Source organism: Channa argus, chromosome 21, assembly GCF_033026475.1.
Source record: "Channa argus isolate prfri chromosome 21, Channa argus male v1.0, whole genome shotgun sequence".
NCBI classification, from domain to species: Eukaryota; Metazoa; Chordata; class Actinopteri; order Anabantiformes; family Channidae; genus Channa; species Channa argus.
This window is the reverse complement of record NC_090217.1, coordinates 14894272-14917581: the sequence shown is the minus strand read 5'-3', so window position 1 is coordinate 14917581 and position 23310 is coordinate 14894272. Positions and strand designations below refer to the sequence as shown.

The 23310-nt window shown below is 38.8% G+C and overlaps 2 protein-coding genes across 16 annotated transcripts; one reads left to right on the top strand and one right to left on the bottom strand.

The window, feature by feature from the left end:
- Nucleotides 1–411: 411 nt before the first annotated feature.
- rbm17 (RNA binding motif protein 17) lies at nt 412–10156 on the bottom strand. 3 transcript variants are annotated; one of them, XM_067489447.1, is made up of 13 exons: nt 9844–10156; nt 9577–9717; nt 9188–9304; nt 8362–8528; nt 8028–8140; nt 7673–7723; nt 7047–7182; nt 6648–6799; nt 5854–5904; nt 4419–4495; nt 3131–3229; nt 2847–2919; nt 412–714 (listed from the first exon to the last, which is right to left on the bottom strand). In XM_067489447.1, exons 2-13 carry the CDS (start codon nt 9697–9699, stop codon nt 611–613), a joined length of 1263 nt encoding a protein of 420 aa, XP_067345548.1. In that variant the 5' UTR covers nt 9700–9717; nt 9844–10156; the 3' UTR covers nt 412–610. The 3 variants fall into 3 exon arrangements, with proteins under 3 accessions (XP_067345548.1, XP_067345547.1, XP_067345549.1); XM_067489446.1 differs by having other exon boundaries at nt 9577–9724; nt 9844–10155; XM_067489448.1 differs by lacking the exon at nt 5854–5904 and having other exon boundaries at nt 9577–9724.
- Nucleotides 10157–10753: 597 nt separating this feature from the next.
- On the top strand, nt 10754–22057 carry il15ra (interleukin 15 receptor subunit alpha). 13 transcript variants are annotated; one of them, XM_067489457.1, is made up of 11 exons: nt 10756–10964; nt 11741–11941; nt 14833–14886; nt 15032–15067; nt 16759–16959; nt 18330–18383; nt 18532–18564; nt 19891–19989; nt 20387–20491; nt 21005–21098; nt 21192–22057. In XM_067489457.1, exons 1-11 carry the CDS (start codon nt 10886–10888, stop codon nt 21259–21261), a joined length of 1026 nt encoding a protein of 341 aa, XP_067345558.1. In that variant the 5' UTR covers nt 10756–10885; the 3' UTR covers nt 21262–22057. The 13 variants fall into 13 exon arrangements, with proteins under 13 accessions (XP_067345562.1, XP_067345558.1, XP_067345554.1 ...); XM_067489453.1 differs by having other exon boundaries at nt 18532–18591; XM_067489452.1 differs by having other exon boundaries at nt 18532–18591; nt 19888–19989.
- Nucleotides 22058–23310: the final 1253 nt, after the last annotated feature.

Here is a 23310-nt window from a genome sequence, read left to right as displayed (position 1 = left end):
TTCTACGATCTGAATTAAACTTGCTCCAGTGGGATCCCTTCTGACATTTTTCATCAGAACCTCCAGGGTCCTCTTGGCGCACTTACATAAGTTCTGAATGAGGCTGAGGCTGAGGCTGCATTCAGTCCTCCATTCCCCCTCCCATAATCCAGCAAGGCTAAGTTAAGACTATTGGGCCCTGGGGACATGTTATTGCATGTTCCACTGTTCATTATGTCAGACGAAATTCAGAGAGAAACTAGGCTTCTTGGATATTCGGAGGTGATCCGCCACACGATGTGCAGAGGGTTCAAGTTTTATTTGTTTACACTAGACAAGCTTAAAAACCCAATAGGCTTGTTTCTAGATAATGAATATCAGAGAATGAACTCATCTTAATGATAAAAGGTTAAAAAAAACTAACAACAACAGTGAACTTGACATGGTTTGAGACCTTTATTTTGACATAAAGGTACTTCACAGGAAAACAAAAAATTTGTGGATTGATTTGTCAACACTAAATTCAGACACATCACTGCTCTTTAGGAAATATAAAAAGGTTTATGTACAATTGGAGAAATGACATGTGTTCATAGTGTCTGTTGGTGTTAATCAATTTCCCCAGGAGAACTCAGACCTGCTCGCCGAGGTCCAAAATTCGAAACTTGTCTAGATTGTAGAAGCAGGCCTTGACCACTCTCCCACCGAAATAGCGGCCATTCAGATCCACCACAGCTGCAGGAGAGAGAAACACTTAGGATCAAGCTATAGTCATATACAGTGAAAAACCTTTCTGCAAAAGTTTAGTTCTGCCAAGTTACAGAAACAACAGAGACCCCATTCAGTGTCCCAGAAGGTTTTCTGACCTCCAGCTAAGGGGCTCTGACATGTATTTCCCTGTAACGCAAGATAAGAAACTTGTTACTGTCAAACTAATGTTTTTGAGGCATCAATTAGAGGAGAAGCAGTGTGAAAAAAACTGTAAAAGTGTGAGTTCTTGCCATGGTGCAGCTGGTGGGGGATGCTTGGCCTTTTGTGTTTTCTACACCAGGAGGAAGATTTTGAGGTGCTACAACAGTTCTTTTGTTATGTAGACTGAAAGCAACTTGATTTTGTTTACACTCTCCTCCTCTTCTCCATTTGCTGGTGCGTGTGATCCTGTGGTCCACAGTGAGTGCACCTACATGCTCTTAAAAAAACCCTGGTTACAAGTCACTTTCTGCATGAGGCGGTTTATTCATGTAACAGCAAACCTGGTTAACGTAACCTATAGAGAGTTCGAGAATCTTGATTTTCCCCGTTGGTTTAGTTAGTCAGTTGGATAATTCAATTTCTATGCCATTTATACATGCAACCAGGTTTCTAATTGGTAATGTGCCTGCCTATTTAGACACAGACAAGACAAAACAAAAGCCAGAAAGCAACTTGTTTTATACCCCAAAACACAATGAGGTATAGAAAATGACCGATCTGCTGCATGTCAGTTGACTTAAACAGTTGACTTAGGTCGATCTAAAAGCACAAATGTTCAAGACCAGACTATTGTCTGTAAACCACATTCACAAAATGACTTCACTGAGAGATCTGGGACGTGGACATGAGAGAATGGATCTACCACCACAACAAAACATTTTCAGAATCCATTTAGTCAGTAACTACATGTCATGATTACCTCTGTGACTATGAATAAGGCAACTCAAAAAAGGAGCTCCAGTCATTCAAGATGCGTAGTCGTAGGCCTTTTATCTCCATTCTCCGTTTATCCACTACTATCAGCATTGCTCAAGTTGCACAAAATATGTGGCTCTAAAAGTGCAAGACTGTTTTAACATCTCATAACTGTTTTAAGGGAGATTTGTTCCTTAAACCTCAGAGAATCCCCCGTTTCTCTTATTGATGTACTGTTTTGTCTCCGTCTATTTCACACACAAGTGATAAAAAGCCCGGGAAGAAAAACGACCCTGCTTTGGCTCCTGGACTATTTTGGAAAAAAGAAGAACATGACATCAGTGGAGTTTCCCAGGACTGTAGCCTTTTTACATGTGCAGAGGTGAAAAACGCTGTCTTGTAGAGCCAGTTCTTAAGCTCAACAAAAAAAAATTCCAGCAATGCTGAACCATTTCTTTTTTTCCATGGCATGAGACAAAATCAACACGAGACTTTCTTTAAGTCACAGAAGGTTCAGCCAGACTAAAACCTTACTTCATATGGCCACTGCTACCATGACCTCTGACCTCTTAATAACTGCAATGAATGGAAGACAGACTTATAAAATGTAATGTAAATAAAATGTTTCACTATCATCATCAGAAAGAGACTGTGACACTTTAGTGTACATCCTAACACCAAGTGTGATCTTCTGTATCATTCTTTGAGCGTCTGTCCCACTTTCAGAGTGCTGTGATGTAAGAGTGGTTCTGCTGGTGCCACGGGGGGAGGTTGGGTTGATGGGACACCTATGATGCAACACCACAGGGAACCAAGTCTCACCTTGTTTCTGATCTGGGCCAACCCAATTAGAACGAGGACACACTTTAACCTGCATTATTAGAGCAGTTGCATAACTTTCTTCCCCCCATTATGTAAGTCACATGACAAAGAAGCAAATACTTTGAAGACAGAATATGACACAATCTTTATTTTAAGCTGACTCTGAGTGAAGAAATACACTAGAAATGTGTCATCACAAATGTTTCAAGTGTCAACTGTGAGCTTCCAGGAGCACAAACCCATTTTTGGACAACATGACCTGAAGTAGGTGTTTTAATAGTTTTTAGTTAGAGACAAATCTGCCGCCTTGTAGATATTGAAGTGATCAGTTTAAAAAAAAAAAAAAAAAATTGCAACAAGACAACAAGAAAACTGACCTTTGATGGCCGACTCCACCCTCTCAAACTCCAGAAATATCCTGACAGCTTCATCATCTAGAACATCTGCGATCTGGAAGACAAAGTGCATTTTAGAGACTGTCCTGTTTCATCACTTTGACTCAACTGGTGCCTTTTTCCATTTTCAACATACTACATGAATTTGAATACTACATGTTCATGATCAGATTATGTCTTCTGGAACGTCATCTGCCTTTAAAATGCAAGCAAAGATATGTTTTGATAGGATGGGAAAGGCAAGCCCTGTAATTCTTGTCACTCACCTCAAAAATGACACATTTCACCACTTTGCCGTATTTCTCGCACTCTTCTTTTGTCTCTCCCTCGAGGTCCTCGTCCACCTCTCCTCGGCCCACCATATTCTGCAAAATGAACAAATACGCTGCCTGAAAAACAATTTTTATATTGTCTACTTTTATGGGTTTCTAAATGACTTCTAGATTTGTAATGATTTGGAAATCTCATTGACCCATATTTTGTTCACAATAGAACATAAACACATATTACATGGTGAAATTGAGTTATTTTACAATTTCATGGAAAATATGAGCTTGTTTTCAAATTGATGACAGCAACACATCTCAAAACAATTGGAACAGAGGCAGCAAAAGGCTGAAAAAGTATATTGTAAAAAGTATAAATAATATGTAATATCATCAAAAGATTCAGAGAATCAAGCGCAAGTAAGGTCAAAGCCCGAAGGTCAAAACTGGATGCATGTGATCTTCTGGCCCTCGGGCAACACTGCATTAAAAACAAACATGATTCTCTACTGGACATCACTGCATGGGCTCAGGAACACTACCAGAAATCACCGTCTGTGAACGCACTTTCGTGGATTGCATAGCGAACTAAGTTAAAGCTGTATCATGCAAAGATGAAGCCATATGTGAACATGATCCAAAAATGCTGCCGTGTTCTCCGGGGCAAAGCTCATTTAAAATGGTCTGATGCAAAATGGAAAACTGTTCTGTGGTCAGATCCTGAAAAGTACATAAGGGTTTAGAGTAACAGATGCTCCCATCCAGGCAACATGTCTTTCAGCAACACAATGCTAAACCAAATACTGCATCCATCAAAACAGCATGGCTTCACAGAGGAAGAGCCCAGGTGCTGAACTGGCCTGACTGCAGTCCAGACCTTTAACTAATAGAAAACATTTCATGCATCATAAAACCAAATATCCAGCAAAAAAGGCCCAGGACTGTTGAGCGGCTAGAATCCTGCATCAGACAAGAATGTAACGACATTCCTCTCCTAAACTCCAGGAACTGGTCCCCTCACTTACCAGATGTTTACAGACAGTTGTTAAAAGAAGTTTTTCCAATCTGTTTTGAGATGCGTTGCTGCGATCAAATTCAAAATGAGCTAATATTTTTATGAAATAGAAAATGTCTCAGTTTCAACATCTGATATGTTGTTTATGTTCCACTGTGAGAAAAATGTGCATTTTGCATTGTGCTTTTATTTACCTTTTACACATCATTCCAACCTTTTTTGAATTGGGGTTACACCACTGCAATATGTAAAACATGCACTTTCAGCACATACCCTCAGCAGGACCACTTTGGTGGGGTTTTTGAGGATCTCTGTCAGTGGGTTTGCCTCGCTCTTTTTAGACGAGTCCGCTGGTGGGATGGTAACAAACACAGAAGGTCACAGTATTTTTTTCTCTTCACAAAAATATTTCCATGCTGCTGGTAAAACTGATGAAGCAACTCAAGGTGTGTAACAAAAAGGCTTTATCGTACTGCATCTCTTGTTTCAATATTCGTGACAAGTCAAACAGTATAGCGTGTTTTGTTCTGAATTCTGTTGCAAAATACTGCTCTGTGGGTCAAGCCAAAATGATAACAGCTTGTTCAGCTGTCACGTCCGTCATACTTTACAACACTCAAAATTAGCAGCTTAAAGTACATGCTGCTAAAAATTTATGTAAATGGGTCACAAGTGCAATACCATTGTTCACACTTTATATCTAAGAAGCACAATGATAAAATATATATAAAAAAAAAAATATTATTTATACAATCAGATGTGCAGCTGACTGTAAACTGAAAAATTTGTGTGGGTTGACCACACAAGACACTGGAAGATGTCACTTAAGGTTGTGATTTACATTAAACCACCATTATTGACATTTCATTGACTAAATATTTAATTAAATTGTGGTTATCAACTGGAAGATGTAGATTATGCTGCAGTTAAAATGTACTACGTTATACTTTTTGTTTAGCCTTGCCTCACTGAGGACCATACAAATGGATCATCACATCTCTAACAAAAAGCCCTTCAAGATACAGAATTTACAGCATTAGTTTTAGCTAGATGTCCCTTTTATATTGTCAGGCGTATATGCCAACAGTCCTCAAGTTTCCTGGACTCAAAGAACAGATTGTCTAACGGTGACTATATTCCCCTCTAAACTGATAAGTATACAGTACAGAGAAAAGTCAGTCACTGCAACAGTTCTGCGCAACATAAAGCAGAGATAAGTTTGCCAATCAACAGTGACATCTACTGGCTAAAAGCAAGCACTATTGCATTTTGTAGCTTTAGCTTTATAATTTCTAGCAGTTAGGAGAAGAAGTTAGAAAAAAACAGAAATGGTCAAATCAGAATTAGAACAAAGTTGTTAAATAAAGGAATCATTTAAGGGAATTTACTGACAAAAAACAAACTGCAACAAGGGGAAAAACTTTAGATCATCAACAAAGACCACACTCAAAGGAAATCAAAACCAAAGTTACAAAATGAGTGCAGATTATAGAGTTGGCAAAGAACTATGCACACACAGTGAGCCACGCACAACTAACCACTATACGCTCATTGCCATGTCCTGCCTTAATATACAATTCAGTAATTGTGCATGACACTAGATGATTAAAACACATGTAAGCTCACACACACACACTTCTAGGATAAAAATATAAGTAGGACAGCACATTCTGTGTACAGGAAAGACAAAATGGAAGTGGAGGCCAACCTGCAGTGCCTATGCCTGAAGCCTCAGCAACACCTGACTGGCTCGACCCTGCTGCTCAGTCACACACACACACACACACACACACACACACACACACACACACACACAAATGTGAAAGGTACAAAAACATGCATATAAAGTAATAATAAAACATCTAACCGATACTGAAGTGACAGGTGTCATGTGTTACTGACGGGTGTAGAACAAAAATACACAGGAAATTATAAACCGTGAAACATTTCTGGTGCTGCAGAAAACAAAAGCAAAAGTTGCTGTTCATGCAACTGACAAGTAAAAACTGCAACCAGGCAAAGTGAAAAAGTAGGTGAAAACAGGAACAAAAACATCATCTAATCTTTATCTCACAATGGGCTCAAGCTAATAACACGCAAACAATACTCATGTTTGTGGCTTTGCTGAGCACACATACTTGACATTCATATTGCTGGTGGAAAATGGTTGTGAACCTGGATCAGACGTACAGTAATCTTGAGACATTTGGTGTAAAACACGTAGTCATTGTTGATGACATTAGCCGAGAGGTTCACAAACGTTTTCTAACTCTTAGTGAGAATGTTGAAATAAAAAAACAAAAAAAAAAACAATTGTCAATTGTTAAACCTGATTATCATAAATCATTTGAAGAAAAGATGAAGATGTGATCACATTTAAATGTACATTTAGACATAAATGCTGATAATTCTTAGGGACCTTTGTACTCATTTTGTTTTTCTGACACTGTATGTATGTGGCAGCAGAGAAAAGTAACAATAAAAATAAAAGTCTTTCCTTACGTTTTTCTGTAGCATCACCTATAATGATCTTTCCACCTCTCTTGCTGGTCTTCTCCACAGACAACGCTGTGCTGAGACCCTGCTCATGCTTCCCCAGGCCCTGGCCTTCTTTGAAGCCATACTTCTGCATGATCTTATGGGCCACTGTGCCTCTGTGGGTGAACACAAGCAGAATTATCACATTTTTGTACAGGTATCATTTGCTGTCTTCATAGCATTTCTCAGTGTAGATGTGCTTATCTAAATGTCCATATGAATTAAAAATAGTTCATGTTTACCATGATATCTGCTAAGGCACTGCAATAAAGTGCAATGTGTAAAAAAAAATGGATTTTCAAAACAATACGCAGAAAACACTCTGGGCTTGTGTGTGTATGTGTGTGTGTACATTCCACAGACCCCATGTTGGCCAGGAAAGAGCTGGTTGGTCCAGGTGGTGAACGTGGCCGGTCTGAGTCCTCATAAATAGGTGGAGGGATGGCGGCCTTTGAGCCTCTGGCAGGACGACTTTCATCTTCATAGGAAAATGATGAGCCTTAAAAGATAAGAAAGTCTCAGTTTTAGGTCACTTTGGTTCTTCTTAGCCTTTGCTAATGTGTTGTATGTTCAGTTTCATAGTTTAACGAAGCTCAGAGAAGCTAAACCCAATGATCTATTCGTCTATCAGCAAAATATAAAAAAAACAAACTAATGTTTTAACTGAGGAAGACTTGCTTTGCCATTTTATAATTTTGCAGCACGACAGTTAGATAACCAAGATTCTATTAATGTGGACAATGCTGCCCTCTGCTGAACACACGCTTTCCTTACAAATACACACACAGCTGGAAAATTTTAACCAAAGTTCTACTAAAAATACAGGCAGATAACGCACATTTTCATAATTTATATTTTGTTGATTTGTTTTTTCCAAATAATTAATTGGGGGCAGACAGAATATTTTTCGTAAAATGCCAATGCTTTTACTTTATGTTAAAAATGTATATTTCAAATTAATAAAGTGTTAAGCAGATCATCACGCTTACCATCTCTGTCCACAAGTGATGAAGGGGGAGCAATGGCTGCCCCACCCATACCTGGGAGACAGAAAGAGAAAAGCAAGTTAAATCTAGTTTTTGCTTAGGTTGAAACGCTGTGATATAAACAAAGGTTTTGTTTCACTTCGGCTCAGAACAGACGTACATAAAGGACTAAATGTTGTGGACAAGGCTAGCAGACAGTAACACATTGTTCTGTTATTGGTCTGATTTAAATAAATTTTTTTAAATTTCAGTTTTACTTGATAATCAGGGTCAAATTATTCCAGATTATATTCTCTCCACGTGTACTCCACTAGCAACAATACAAGCAACTTTAAGATCAGCGGGTGGAAATACTCACTTCGTTTCCTCCGTTCTTTTTCGTACTCCTCGTCCTCATCTGAGTCTTCTTCTGTTGCTGGGAAACGAGAGAAACCACTTGGAGCTCCACCATCATGTCTGTCTTTCCTCTTCCTGTAAAACACCAAGTGTAAATTAGCAAAGGAGTCATGTGTTTCATTCCTAACTTATAACTATTGCATGGCCCTAGATTCATTAAGATGAATTAAAGATAAGCCAACAAATTTTACATCACTACTGATGTGGAAGAACAGATGGTGTCTTGTATTTAATCTGCATAATTTAGTTGCTTTTGCCTTGTATCATATTTGCATATTAAACAAGCATAGTAATACTTTTCTCTCTCCTCAATCTCCTTCTGCCGCTCCTGCTCCCTCTGCCGCTGTCGTTCTTCTCTGTGTCGCTTCACCACCTTCTCATAGTCGTTGGGGAACATTGGGTCATACTCGTCTGCTAGTGGGATTAGCACATCGCCAGACGAAAAGCCACTTGGTACTGCATCCTGGAGTACAAATATAGTATGTAGTAATATGTAGTATTCTCGTATGATGGTTTAATCATAAAAAAATATTTGTATTCAATATTAAATGTATTTTAGCAGAGAGGTAAAACCACAATCTCACATACTTATCTGTCTCCAAATAAAATAACATACTGACTAACATAACATCCACTTATCCTGTTCAGGGTCGTGGGATGGCTGGAGCCTATCCCAGCTGTTAGAGCGAGAGGCAGGGTCCACCCTGGACAGGTCTCCTGTCAATCTCAGGGCCAAAAGCAGACAGCCATACACAGACTGATGGCCATTCACACTCACATTCACACCAGTTAACCTAATATGCAAGTCTTTGGACTGTGGGAGGAACCCGGAGTACCCAGAGGAAACCCACGCAAGCACAGGGAGAACATTTAAACTTCACACATAAAGGCCACAGTCGGTTAGGGAATTTGAACCATGGACTTTCTTGCAGTGAGGCGGCGGTGCTAACCACCCCACCAACGCACTGCCCACCAACATTACAAAAACATTCACTATTTTCTCTGGCTATTTGATTTGATTAAGGAGAGAAAACATCAAGGTGTTCTTAACATTCCAAGGATGTACTGAATTCAGAAGACATGGATTTGTTAAAAACTTCATGGACATGTTTGCTGTTTTACCTTTAGTCCAGCAGCAACATGTGGAGGAGTGTCCGTGATCTGTCGTTCCTCACTGGAGCCTCCTCTCTTTAGATCAATGACTGGGGCTAAGACAGTGGTCTGCTTCATCCGCTGGGTCTGTACACACCAAACAAAAGCACTGAATGTACACATATTGAAAATACACATTTGGGTTGTGTGTTCTTGTTGAAATTGTGGACAATTTGGAATACTTTTATTGTTTACAAACACAAATAATCTGACAATCTAATCAAGTAATCTGACAAACGTCTAGTCATCTTTCAGTTCTTTCTGATATCACCATAACAAAACGTAAGGCCCATATCTCAACAAGGGGAGACATTAAGACGAATCTACTGCCTGAATAGGGGACAGCCTTCGACACTAACCTTGGCCTGGGTCAGAGCCGCCTTCTTCACCTTCAGCTGGGACTGAAGCAGCTTGAAGTTCTTGGACCAACCTTCGGTCTTGGTGTCACTTGCAGCCACACCGAGATCATCATACAGCGACATTTCTGCCTGTCTGTGCTTCTGTTACCTAGAACGACAAAAGACCGTAGCTTTACTTCTTTCACTCTAACCTGACCTCACTTGCATCATTTCATTCTGCAATGCAACACTTTATAGATAATGTTTATTAAGTGCAATGCTGGTTACCTCCAAAATATTAACCGGGCAAAAATAAACTGTCCAAATCGTTTGTTTTTTTGTTAGCGTTTGCGGCGTGGAGAGAATCTGGCTAACTATCAGCTAACATAAGCGAAAGCCAACGTAACTGCTTATCTATGGTGCCGATTAGCTAAAAGCCTAAAATTAATTCAAACATTATTTTTACTTTATCTGTTTGGTTTTTTTTTTAATCCAACGCTGTTAGAAACAGTGCCTGCAACATAAAAAGGTTAAACTTCCCATTTGCTAAAGCTCCTCGCTGGACTCGACGGAAGTTGACGACAGATGGCAACACGCTCCGCTCTTGCGTCACCAAGCGGCAGGAGGAATTTATCGCCACTGACCTGCCCACGCGCTTCTGCTTCAGTACGGATGATGTCATCAGTTCTGGAGAAGTTTACTAAGGCCAACAGCTCCATAGTCAAAGCCACAAGATGACATCAATTCTCCCATCGCTTTTTTTTTTTGGAGAATGTTTTCGACAGAATAAAGAAACATTTTAATTTGGAAAAGACAAACATAAGTTGAATACTATTCTAATTCCCCAAACAAGTTGAAAGGGAGTGAATTCTCATTGTGTGTTAAACGCACTTATGGTTTTCTTTTAGCAGTTGCTAAAACAGTTGTTAAATAATGTGCATTCGTAAAAACAATAGCGCGACTGTTACCATGGCAACAAGTAAAACGTGGTTTAATCATTTTTGTGCTGCCACGTTACATGACATATAGACAATGTATGTATTAGCAGACTGATAGAGGAGGATATGTTTGGTCATTTCTGAGTCTGTTTATTAAAATATAATAATAATAATAATAATTATTATTATTATTATTATTATTATCATTATTATTGTTATGATATGATCTCTCGGTGACACTTGCGTACCACGTGACCCATAATGGGCGTGACAGTGAAAGTGAAAGGAGACGGTCTTATAGCAGCCGCAACAGCGCGACGTCTTGCAGTGAGAATGATTTTTACATGTCAGAGTTTATTTGAACATGTTGTGATTCTCCACAAGGCTGTCAGATGGATTTTAGGTCGCTTTCATTCTCCGTCTTCGTTGTGATGGTCTGTCTGCTCGGAGCTGCACGCTGCGCCAACAACGGTGAGTGAACGTCAGTGAACACACACTTTTCAGGGGATCAGTGTCATGACCATAGTTAGTGCAAGTATTTGCTGTGGTAAGGTGGACCAACTTAGGGCATTAAAAAATCAGAAAAGATGGAAATTATCAAAATTGCCTGATAGTTTTCATTTTTATCCTGTTTTAATTTTTTCCCCCCTGTTTTTATTTCAGTTAATAATTCATTTACTTCCTCATTGGATATAAAGTAGAAAGATTACATTATCACAGTCTTCAGCTTTGATAAGCAAAATATTAATAATTACTTTAGCTTTTCTATTATTGTTAGTCTCAACTGCCAACTCTGATAATACCATTGTAATGACATGAGTGATGAATACACAAAACTTAGTGCATCTCATTACAGGAAATGTCTCAGACAGTATTACTTTGTTATCAGATTGACTTCTGCACTGTGAGTTTTTACTTTGAAATCTAGGTTATGAAACTTAAATAGATGTCTTTTTTTCTTTGCGTAGTACTATAGGATGCATCTTTCAGAATTTGGGAGAATTGCTTTACTCAGCAGTATCAGTGTGCTAATGATTACTCTGAGCATGTAGTTTATTATGAAATTGGTTATTGCCTTACTGTAAAGCAGTGTTAAGAAATCCTACATCATGTACAGATTTTTCTGCTGAAATTGTGCAAATTTCAACTATTTTTTTCCCCCCTTTGCTAACTGACACAAAAATGTCTTCATATGTGGAAGTCTGCATCTATAAAAGAATTTTCTTGTATGATGTTTTCTTTACTAGACAAAATGAGTTGTCCATGCCCAAAAATTCCGCTTAGGAGTCTGACTAAGGCTCCGGAAGAGAACTGTTACCAAGTTAACAGCAATTATCGCTATCAGTGTATAGACAGTTATGTGAGGAGAGCAGGAACCTCAAATCTCATCAGATGCCGTGAACAAGATGGCAATATATCCTGGAGCCCATCCAAGCTGGAGTGTATACGTAAGATTTATTTGTTCTTTACATCCACAAAGCTCACTCTAAAACGCTAATAAACTATTTCTGCATAGAATGTGGCTCACGGAGTGAAGACTTACCAAATAAATGGACACTAATCCATGGATCAGTAAAGATTCGAGATTCAGCAACTTTAGTGATCCCATAGGGAAATTGTGTTGCCTTGTGACAGCTGCTCTCCACGTGAAAGTAGAAAGAAAGGAAAAGAGCATCCATCAAACCAAGACAATAAACAAGTACAAACTATTGATCAATAAGTAAGAAAACAGCCAGCTAGAGGAGTAAATGTAAATGAAATAAAAATATTAAATGAAATAAAAACACTTCGGGTTGAGTTTAATGGCCACTGGGAAAAAGGATCTCCTGGCTGCACAGAGGAGCACTGATCACACCCAGAGGACAGTCTCTGGCAGTTGATTGACCCACTTTGAGTGTAGTTCTGTTCTGCCATTAGTGATGCTCTCCCTCTTGCTGATTAAACTTGCCGTACAGTTTTTGTTAGTGCTCCTCTGTGCAGCCAGGAGTGAGAGCCACAACATGCAGAGGGTCAAACTTCTCCCCAGAAAAGAACCAACCCTCCTAAGGGGCTGGCTGCCTTTGCACACAGGTAGAACCTGGATCAGGTGGTGTCCTTGTTTTCCAGAGACCTCACGTTGCCCATAATCAGAAACGGGATACGGCATGAATCTTTTCTCCCTCGCTCGCCTGTTTTTGTCACCCCTCCGCTTTTTACCAACTCTGTGGCCTCTCGCTGTTTTATTTCGTCCGGGATGATTAAAGTCTGAACGAAACGTAGATCCACGGTGCCGATCAGAGAAGGTAAGCTTTACACGGCAAACTGGATACTTTACTATACTAAAATGCCACATTAAAGTACAAAAAAGGAAGAATAAATGAAAAGAAAAGGAGAGCAAATAGCCTGTAGGGAAAGACACCCTTCACAAAGAAAGTGAAGTGCTGTTACCCAGCTTTGTAAATTGACATCCGGAGAGGAATTAAACACAGGATGATAACAGGATGGCAGATCATAGCAAACAGAGCATTAGGCAAGTAATTACAGAGAAATGCAAGTACTGCCAGTACTACATGGCCCCAGAGGACACAGTTCAGTGGAAAGCCAAGCTGTGCCCTGATGAGTAAATTCTGTATAAGGCAACGGGAGTTTTCTTTGGGTTTGTTCTGCTTTTCTATGCTCACTGTGTCTTAAAGGAAAAAGTGTATGTATGAGTGTATCGATGTGACATCACATAACTGGCTATGTATTTTATATATAGGAATTTTGCCTAACTGCTTGTCAAGAAAACGAGAAATTAAGAGGTACACGGGCTTTTACCGTGTCCTGTGGACTTCATTTTTAGACTGTGCTCTGTCGGTGGTATTTATTATCAGCTCAGTTATGGAGCGTGGAATTCAAAAAATGTTCAGTGTTTCGTCACAAAACGACCTCTGGATCGCATCATTGTTGGACCACTATACAGTGAGTAAGCCTGCCTCCCTTGGGCAAGACACTGAACCCCCGCAGCAGCCCATGCCCATCCCAGCCACGCAGTGCCGGTCCCAAGCCTGGTAGAAATTAGGGAGGGTTGCGTCAGGGCGGTGAATTAAAAACTGTCCCAATTCAACAGGCGGAGAAATGATCGGCTGGGGCGACACTGAACTCACAGGATAAGCCGAAAGGACCAAAATCAGACGCCTCCACAGTGTTAAGAACCAGCCCGAGTACCCGCGTGGGGACAGCTACTGTAATTCTCTAAACAGGCTGCCTGAGAAACAGTGCTGCGGCTTACATCCACGTATTAGTTAGCCTTTGATAAACTAAAATAACTAGTTGTATCAACATCCTGTGCCTCCCATTTGTGGTTATGTGGTAATGTGTCAGCGGAGCCTTGTAGAACAGCCCTCGTTCATGTCTGCATCTCTTAAACGTTTCAGCATAGCTTTTATTTTATGTGCAAGAGCTTGTGTGTGTACTTGCTGTGTGTAATATTAAAATGAATATGATGATTGCTTCTAGAAAATTGTTACAGGGCCAATTAAAAAGTATTAATCCGGTGGAAGTTTCCACCTACTGCTCTATTCTAATTAAAACTTTGTTGATTTGAAGTAAATAACCTAAATCATCATTGTTACAGACAATTGGTTTTAGTCACTGATCCAGGTGAATGTGTTGAAAAGATTAGTTATGGAAAAGCACAAGTCAGGAAGAAACCTGAATCTCCCTTGGAGTCCAGTTAAATCCATTATTAACAAATGCAGAGAGTCTGGCACAGACATAAATCTGCCCAGAACAGGCCAACCTGAAAAACCGAATGATTACACAAGAAGGAGGCTAGTGAGGGAGTCCACCAAAGGGTCTGAAGGGGTACCAGCTTTTGGGATGGAGATGGGAGACAGAGTACAGCCAATGATGGTTTCCTGGCTCATTTAACAAGGTTTCCATAGCCTGGTGATCTCATCAGACCTTGGAAACTTCTGCTACTACTCACAATTTCTAGCTGAGTTTCTTTGTCACTGTGCCATAAAATTTGAAATGATGAAGAACCTGGGCAACATGTAGCCTGTGTAGAGTCCCTCCTGTGTCAGCGGCATAAGCTTGTAAGTCCTTCAGAGGAGACAAAAGTGTCTCAGTGGCCTCCCTCAATAGTCCCCTGCTTGGTGTTTGAGGACAGCCTGCTCTGTACTGCTTTTGTGCCATATTCCTTATTTCTTAATCAATCCATTGAAATATTCGAAGGCAAATTCAATGACTTGAACATTTTGCTGGGTTCCCCGACTTCTGCTTTTTCAGTTATCTTTTCAGTGTTAATTTTTCCTGAAGGTGTAAATTGTTTCAGGCTGCAGATGAATGATAGACGGTTCACATTTTTTATTTTCAGCTGACCCAAAGAGAACAACAACAACAACACAACCCCCAATGATCTCAGTAACAAGTAAGTGTATCAGGTTATATTGATCAGGATATTAAAGAGCCTATAATTAATGCTTGTTAAGCAGCTTCATTATGGGTTCTTCCAACTATTTATATTGATAGATAAATATTTCTTTTCACATTTATAATGATGGTCTGATTTGCAGCAGGTCACATTGAGTCCGGCATTACCTCCACTGTCAGTGAGTTCTGTACTTGCATGAATTTTTGTGATGAATAATACTAAAATAATGATGAAATATGATATTATTTTAGCAAATAATATTATTTTCATTCTTACACTAAAAATAACACTTTAGGTACGTATGATGAAGCTAGTATCACATCTGTCTGTCTTCATTCTTGTTAGTAGTGGTGGTGGTAGTAGCGACAGCAGCAATTGTGCTTGTAGTACTGTGCTGAAGCCGCCGTAATAGAGCTGGTAGTACTAGTACCAATAGCAGTAACTTAACCAGAAGGATAGTTACTTATCAAAAGTGACATTTTCGTGTTGAGTTCAGATAAGCCTGACAATATGCTGCTGTGAGAACAAATTGTTTAAAATGGTGGGGTTATAACAAAACACATTTAATTATTGTTTTGGGGTTTTTTTTATATTGCTGATCATGATCTGTAATAATGATATCACTCGAACTGATCAAACCCATTCTACATGTGGTCTTTCGCTTAGCCATCTTAAAGAAATCAGACTGCAACAGTTATATTAAACTTACAGTATATATACATGGTACAGAGGAAGGCAACAAGAGGCTTCATCGTTCCAATAAGTCACAATAAAGGGCGACTTCACCAGTTTTCAATTTGCTCTCTATGGCTTTAGTTTAGGGTGTAAATGTACACGAATGCTTTTAGACTTCCCTCTGACTTCCCTATACTTAAATATGTCTCTGCTTTAGCTGAAAAAACTCCTCCAGATGACATCACCCAGAGAAGTTTCTCATCATTAGGAGTTCAGATAATGTCATCTGGAGGAGCCCTGAAAACGCAGGTTGGCTATGATTTCAAACTCCACCGTGAGAGCAACAAGGTAACATAATCTGAACTAAAGGTTCCTCCAAGTGATGTCATCTGGAGGTGCATTTCAGCTAGAAGTAGAGAGATATGTTAATGTAGGGAAGTCAAACAGAACTTTAATGACATTCATTTACATATACAATTCAAACTAGAACCAAAGGAAACCAGTTCAATATCAGTGAACTAGTAGTAACGATGGCAGAGGAGCAGCGGTGTAGTAGCACAGAGTACTGTTGGTAAGAGGAGCTGTATTAGCAGTGAAAATGAAGTCGTGCTCTTCAAAGTGTTAGAAGAAGTAATTTCTTTTTCTTATCAGCAGCAGCTTCAACCAGTGTAAAATACCTTTTGTATTATTATTATTATTATTATTAGTCTTTTTTTCCAACTCAACTGCCAACTCTGATAATACCATTGTAATGAGATGAGTGATGAATACACAAAACTTCGTGGATCTCATGACAGGAAATGTGTCAATCAGTACTACTTGTTTTCAGATTCACTTCTGCACTGTGAGTTTTAACTTTGAAATCGAGGTTATGAAACTTCAAAAGATGTCTTTTTTCTTTGCGTAGTACTATAGGAAGCTAGTGCATCTTTCAGAATTTGGGAGAATTGGTTTACTCAGCAGTATCAGTGTGCTAATGATTACTCTGAGCATGTAGTTTATTATGAAATTGGTTATTGCCTTACTGTAAAGCAGCGTTAAGAAATCCTACATCATGTACAGATTTTTCTGCTGAAATTATGCAAATTCCATCTTGTTTTTTTTTTCCCCTTTGCTAACTGACACAAAAATGTTTTCATATGTGGAAGTCTGCATCTGTAAAATGATTTTCTTGTATGATGTTTTCTCTACTAGACAAAATGAGTTGTCCATGCCCAAAAATTCCACTAAGGAGTCTGACTAAGGCTCCGGAAGAGAAGTGTTACCAAGTTAACAGCAGTTATCGCTATCAGTGTGTAGACAGTTATGTGAGGAGAGCAGGAACCTCAAGTCTCATCAAATGCCAAGATCAAGATGGCAATATATCCTGGAGCCCATCCAAGCTGGAGTGTATACGTAAGTTTTATTTGTTCTTTACATCCACAAAGCTCAGTCTAAAACTCTAATAAACTATTTCTGCATAGAATGTGGCTCACGGAGTGAAGACTTACCAAATAAATGGACACTAATCCATGGCTCAGGTAGCAAGAGACAGTGCTGTTACTAAGCTTTGTCCACTTAAAGTTTTGAAACTGGAGTGGACTCCAGAAAAAACTGTGTGCATGGTAACAGGACGAGATCATAGGAAACAGACCATTAGGGCAGTAATTACAGACAAATGTTCAGTGGAAAGATAAGCTGTGCTCTGATGAGTAAATACATTTTGGCCTTTGGTATCACGTTACTGAATCTGAATCCAGCCTTTTATTTTTATCAACCAATTTCAAGACCGAATTAAGGAGAGGTTGGTTAACCTGATCATTTCTAGAGGCTTAAAATTGTTCTCCTCCATGAGCCTTGTATAGCTAAGTATAGTATAGGTTTTATATTATGTATAGGAGTTTATGTACATACTTTCTGTGTATAATATTAAAATGAAAATGATGATTGTTACAGGGCCAATTAAAAAATATTCGTCCGGGGGAAGTTTCCACCTACTGTACTATTCTAATTCAAACTTGGTTGATTCGAAGTAAATCACCTAAATTATCACTGTTACAGAAAATTGGTTTTAGTCAGATTTATTTGGATGGAGATCACCTGATCCAGGTGATCCAGGTCCAGGTCCCTTGGAGTCCAGTTAAATCCTATATTAACAAATGCAGAGAGTCTGGCACAGACATAAATCTGCCCAGAACAGGCCAACCTGAAAAACCGAATGATTACACAAGAAGGAGGCTAGTGAGGGAGTCCACCAAAGGGTCTGAAGGGGTACCAGCTTTTGGGATGGAGATGGGAGACAGAGTACAGCCAATGATGGTTTCCTGGCTCATTTAACAAGGTTTCCATAGCCTGGTGATCTCATCAGACCTTGGAAACTTCTGCTACTACTCACAATTTCTAGCTGAGTTTCTTTGTCACTGTGCCATAAAATTTGAAATGATGAAGAACCTGGGCAACATGTAGCCTGTGTAGAGTCCCTCCTGTGTCAGCGGCATAAGCTTGTAAGTCCTTCAGAGGAGACAAAAGTGTCTCAGTGGCCTCCCTCAATAGTCCCCTGCTTGGTGTTTGAGGACAGCCTGCTCTGTACTGCTTTTGTGCCATATTCCTTATTTCTTAATCAATCCATTGAAATATTCAAAGGCAAATTCAATGACTTGAACATTTTTGCTGGGTTCCCCGACTTCTGCTTTTTCAGTTATCTTTTCAGTGTTAATTTTTCCTGAAGGTGTAAATTGCTTCAGGCTGCAGATGAATGATAGACGGTTCACATTTTTTATTTTCAGCTGACCCAAAGAGAACAACAACAACAACACAACCCCCAATGATCTCAGTAACAAGTAAGTGTATCAGGTTATATTGATCAGGATATTAAAGAGCCTATAATTAATGCTTGTTAAGCAGCTTCATTATGGGTTCTTCCAACTATTTATATTGATAGATAAATATTTCTTTTCACATTTATAATGATGGTCTGATTTGCAGCAGGTCACATTGAGTCCAGCATTACCTCCACTGTCAGTGAGTTCTGTACTTGCATGAATTTTGGTAATGAATAATACTAAAATAATATTGATCATAATATTATTTTAGTAAAAAGTATAATTTTAATTCTTATACTAATAATAACTAATAATTTTAAGTACCTATGATGAAACTAGTATCACATCTGTCTGTCTTCATTCTTGTTAGTAGTGATGAAAGTACAGTAATAATGGGACAAATACACAGATCAGCCACAGAATCGACACTGCCTGTTCTAAAAGGATTATGGAGGTCAAGGGTCAGCGTGACCACTCAGAGCAGCCTGCAGCTATACAGCTCCATACACAGTAAAATGTGATACACTGTGTACAGAGGTGGTAAAGTTACACAAAGTCAGCACTAAAGTAACTTCAAAGATTTTGCTCAAGTTAAAGTACTAAACAGATTATTCACATTTTACTGACAAAAGTAGAAGTACTTCACTAGGATTTTCCTCATGAGCTAGTGCAACACACCTAAATAGAGAGTGAAAGCTAATCAGGCCACAGTGGTTGACACTTGCACCACATTATATAAGTACTGTGGTTGGCTGCAAAAAGCAATTAATAGTTCTTTAACAACTTGAGATATACAAAGCTTGTTTTAATTAAGAGAATTAAGGAGATAGAACTTACAGGATATTTTGACAATTCATTGCATGGAAAACACAGACCAATTAACAATAAATCAAAATCAGCTAACACTAATACTTTGTGCATGTTTTTCCGATTTAAATTCGATTTGTTGTGTCATAATGTCACTTATGACTTATGACTACTTACATGAAGCAATTCTGTTTGTCTTGTGATCTGTCCACAGATGTCTAAAGACTTGGAAACTCCAAATCACAGCTTGATTTTGTTTTGTTCTACTTCAAAGGATGGGTTCCCCATTTTTCGATTTTTGTCCTAAAACAACAGTAAAGTACCAATATAAAAACTGAACTAGACTGAACTAGACTGAACTTACTGTGACCATTCCTATGTAAGTGATGGGGGACAAAATCCACAGTCGTCCATCTGTACAATAAACTCTCTTTCTCTGCAACTCAAAAGGGAAACACAAAGAGGAAAATTTATTCGGAAAAGACTGTAACTTTGAAAGATATTCACATGGTGTGAAAAGGTTTAAGCCTCGCTTTAGCTCTAGATTCACACATTTGAATACATTTTTCGTTTTGATCCAAATGTGAACCCACCCTTGAACTAGTAGTAATGATGGCAGCAGTGTACTGTTGGTAAGAGGAGCTGTATTAGCAGTGAAAATGCAGTCGTGCTCTTCAAAGTGTTAGAAGAAGTAATTTCTTTTTCTTATCAACAGCAGCTTCAACCAGTGTTCAAATGAGCAATGATGTAAGTGTCTCAACTCCAGAGACAACAGAAACAAGCAGCACAGATCAAAACTCACCTGGTGTCTCACAGGGTAAATAACTAGCAGTCACAGATACTGGTGTATTTTACTGCATTAAAACATCATCCTTGACTGATTTTCCAAAGAAAACTAATAGATTAATATCAGCTATCAGTCACTGAATCCAACATTATATATTATTTTATATATTATAGCAGGCAACATCACTGACAGTTAAAGGCTTTAATGGCTGGTTAATGTGGACATGTGGAACAGTTTAATTGTATTAGTTGTCTTTTATTACTCAATAGATTTCAAAATGGGCAGAATTCTAGTATTTCTCTGCAGCTACTATACTAATTACTATAGTGAACAATGTAGATTAGGTTCCTGCCCGGCTCACAATGGCTTCATCTGCCAATGCGGAACTCTTAACTTGGAGGGAGGTTTTATTCTTGGTTTCTTTTAGTTTCAGAAACAGTAACGACACTCCACACCGCAGCCAAAACCATCCACACAACCTCAACCACCGCTGACCCGTCCAGCAGTGAGGCTTTCAATCATTCTTCCTCAAGTGAGCTTCAACACTGCTACTGCACCAAATCTACTAGAACAAACCTTATCAGCGGGTGTTGTTAAGGAGTTAATGGTGAATGCATGAATGCATGCAAAGGAACGTGGACAATTGAACTTAGATTTTTCAATTCAATTCAACTTTATTCATATAGCTCCAATTCACATTCACATTTTGTGCATATTTTCTATATACCATGACAGTTTTCCTTAGAAATAGATTAAAAAACCAATACCAATATATTGAATCATAACCCATGTAATGTGATACATAGTGTATCACCAGATTGTTACCAATACACAGCCCTACTACCAAGATGCTGTACATTACACTAGCTACTGTATGTTTGATCAGCATCAGTACATAACCCACCAAAATGCATTATAACCTTTAATGGTGGAGCATCAGTTCCACACACTTGTTTTATCCTTTTCACATTTTGAGCTCTTTCTGTATTTTCTTCTGTGAGGAAATTTAAATGTGTTTCTCTATTTCTCACAATCGGAAATATAGCATTTGGGAACCCAGCAGCCATGATGGGAATAGCCTCCACCTCACTGGTGATCATCTTGTCTTTAATCGGAATCAGCCTCTATTGCTATAAAAGGTACTTACGTGTTAACGTGGATAGTGGATTTGAGTTTTAAAACGATTATTTTCACTGGTTATAATCATCATCACTATTTCTTTTATATCATAGAGGGAAAAAAAACAACATCCCAGAATCCACAGCAGAAGAACAGCTGCCCATGAACAATGTTTCACCCTAAACGTGCGACCTTCTGCTGGCACACAGAGCAGAGACTGAAGACTGTTTCACACATGAACTCAGGACAAATCTGCTTGATTTCATTGCAGGATCATGCCCACAGCACGATAGAAAAAGCTGCAGGAAACAGTGTTTTGCTTATAGCACATCGCAGCTGTGCTATAAACTTTCTTCTAAAAATATCAATTATTTACTTGCTTTTAAACTTCTCGACCATTCCGGACAGACCAGCGTGCCGCCGGCATGGGCTCATGCAAATAATATGGACTTTGTATTAGGGGGCTCGCAGGATAAAGTCGGGATCATGTTGGAAGCATCTCACCAGACAAAGCCAGGAGAATTTCAGGATTCCAGTGCATGCGCGAAAGAGGCTTAACTGTAAGCAGAGATCAGTAACACCTGACTCCATGCAGTGAAGAATGAATTACTACCTCCACACTGGACTCCAGATTGTGTGTGTGTGTGTGTGTGAAGCCTGGAAATTAGCGCAGATCACCATAAAACACTTTCCATGGCAATGTTATTTTTGCACATTGTCAACAATTTGACGTTCAGCCTTTTTATTCTGCACAGATCTCCAGAGATTTGCACCCAAATATTTGAGCTCTACATAAGAAACAAAAGAACAGAAGATGCTTTTTTTTTTTTGCCGTTAAAGGGAAAAAGTGGTGATTTGCACTACAGCATAAAATCCAAGGTGCTAACATTACTCTGCATTCAAAATATGGCTTTTAAAAATTGTTTGACTAAATTGTGGTCACAATGTAATTATAAAATAAATATTTTAGTTACTTCTATTCATTGCTGGTTTTATGGCATTTATGGTTTGGAATGTCAGCAGGTGAACTGAACAGCTATCAGGCTACATGCTTATGACTATTACTGTGACTGTATTTCTTCTGTTAGCAGACGAGAGCCATGCTTCTTATCATCTCTTCATAATAGCATCATTATGTTCTTATGTTAATGAACTAGCGATTAAATTACAGTTGGGTGAAAAATCCCTTTATTTTGAAATACCAAAAATATTTTTCCTAGCTAAATATGTAATAAATGTTATGTTGAGGGAAAAAATAATCTAAAAATAGTCATTTTAATCACAATAAGGTTATGCGAGCTTTCGCACCCCAGATGGATTTGTTGACTTTGGCACCGAGGTGACTTCTCCCTCCAGACAGCAGCTGCACCTCTGAGAAACCTGTAGGTGCTGGTTGCTGACAGAACTGTAAAATATCAAATATGTTAATGAATGTAAACACGAGCTAAGTCTACTCATGAGTCAGTTCACCCATATCACAAAACGAAAAGGAAAAGAAACATTTCAGTGCTGGGGGGGTGGGGGGATGGAACAGTGGTCGTGCTGCAAAAGACACCTGTGCAAAAATTATCTAAAATTGATCGAAAATAAAAAAAAAATGAGGCAAATACATCATAGGAAATACCCCCGCATGAGTAACAACTACCGAGGAAATAACCTAGGTTTCCTCAGTTGCTAAGGCTGTAACAGGAATCAACCAAGTCCATATTTGGGTTGATTGCTTTTGACCGAGATGAGTCTTTAAGATGAGTCTTAAAGCTAAAATAAAAATGATAACGGGCATCCAGCATCTTCCCAGATGAAATCCCGAAAGGTGCTTCTTAATGAATGTTTCACCCCAACGCCTTTTTTTGTAAATTCTACGTAACACCTGTAAACCTTTGGAATGTGCGTTTCAAACATATGTATTTTTACTGCATGAATGTACTATTTTCACACACATCTCAAAGTTATTTCTGGACAAACGGAAGTTGTGAAATATTAGAAACTGTGCAGTTTAGGTTCCTATTCTATGCATATTATAAATAGCTACTTCTATTTTTACAGTTATTAAGATCATGTGTTTTTCTGCAGTTTTGTTATTGTCAGAGTGACACAAGCTTGTATTCAGATCAGTTGTGTGGGTCAGTCTGGGTCATAAATTCATCCTGTGTTTAAAATACATTGTTTCTCTTGTTGCTGCTCGTTTTTAAACAGGTCAAACTCCATGAAAATATTATTTACAAGGAGTAA

Excerpts from the sequence above, each read along its gene's own strand:
- il15ra (XM_067489449.1), top strand. The coding sequence starts at position 10,886 with ATGGATTTTAGGTCGCTTTCATTCTCCGTCTTCGTTGTGATGGTCTGT. Across the intron at positions 15,068-16,758 it reads CGGCATTACCTCCACTGTCA|ACAAAATGAGTTGTCCATGC; the intron begins GTGAGTTCTGTA and ends TTTCTCTACTAG. Across the intron at positions 20,492-21,004 it reads TTTCAATCATTCTTCCTCAA|CATTTGGGAACCCAGCAGCC; the intron begins GTGAGCTTCAAC and ends TCGGAAATATAG.
- rbm17 (XM_067489447.1), bottom strand. The coding sequence starts at position 9,699 with ATGTCGCTGTATGATGATCTCGGTGTGGCTGCAAGTGACACCAAGACC. Across the intron at positions 8,141-8,361 it reads GAGATTGAGGAGAGAGAAAA|GAAGAGGAAAGACAGACATG; the intron begins GTATTACTATGC and ends GGTGTTTTACAG. Across the intron at positions 7,183-7,672 it reads ATCACTTGTGGACAGAGATG|GCTCATCATTTTCCTATGAA; the intron begins GTAAGCGTGATG and ends TTATCTTTTAAG.